The sequence below is a fragment of the Priapulus caudatus genome, unplaced genomic scaffold (assembly GCF_000485595.1).
Source record: "Priapulus caudatus unplaced genomic scaffold, Priapulus_caudatus-5.0.1 Scaffold856, whole genome shotgun sequence".
NCBI lineage: Eukaryota > Metazoa > Priapulida > Priapulimorpha > Priapulimorphida > Priapulidae > Priapulus > Priapulus caudatus.
The window spans coordinates 7,041-7,890 of NW_014577917.1; the positions used below are offsets into that span (position 1 = coordinate 7,041).

General features: G+C 43.1%; 1 protein-coding gene across 1 annotated transcript in view; it reads left to right on the forward strand.

Moving 5' to 3' along the window:
• Positions 1-287: 287 nt before the first annotated feature.
• LOC106814017 (fibrillin-1-like) overlaps positions 288-850 on the forward strand; it is a gene marked incomplete at its 3' end in the record, with an annotated part of 14,086 nt that continues 13,523 nt past the window's right edge. Inside the window, exon 1 of the mRNA XM_014818274.1 lies at positions 288-414. Coding sequence (XP_014673760.1) covers positions 288-414 — 127 coding nt within the window. The remainder of the gene's footprint in view (positions 415-850) is intronic.

An 850-nucleotide genomic window follows, 5' to 3' on the forward strand; every position in this document is an offset into this window, starting at 1 on the left:
GAGAAAGAGAGCCAGCGAGAGCAAAAGAGAGCCAGAGAGAGAGAGAGAGAGAGAGAGAGAGAGAGAGAAAGTGAAAGAGAGAGAGAGAGAGAGAGAGAGAGAGAGAGAGAGTACCTGCGCAGCGGAGAGAGAACATCTGTCAATACACACACCGCCTCTACACGAGAAGGGAGAGGTCTACTCGGAGGTACGATCAAACGCGCACACACCGGCGCGCAGCTCACTTCACGTACACCGGAGAGTGCATATACACTACTACACTGACATTAGGAGATCGTTAAGGAATGATGATAACGATTAAAGGATGCGGCATCGACAAGATGCCCAGGAGGCTGAGCATAAATGACGTCATCGTCGTCTTCGCCGTGTTGTTGTTACTTGTTTCAGATGTGACGTCGCAGGGTAATACTCAAAGTGAGTGAATGCGCATATTACTACTGCTATATATATATATATATTTATTTATTTATTTATTTATATATTTATATATTTATTTATTTATTTATTTATTTATTCATACATACTATACTATAATGGGTCGAGGTAATATCACACCCCTCACAGCAGGTCCTAGTTCCATTTTTCGCCGCCAGGTGATACTTTTACAGCCCGCTAGCGTGATTGTGACCCTAACCCTAACCCTAACCCTAACCCTAACCCAAAAAGTCACATAAAAAAGCTATAAAAGTATCCCCTGGCGGCGAGAAATGGAACTAGGACCTACTGTGAGGGGTGTGATATTACCCTAACCACTATAATGAGGCTAATCTTGTGTGTCAGTGTGTGTTTGTTTGACCTCGCTTTTCTCCGTGATTTTTCACTCAATCGCGCTAACTAAAGATATATTCAG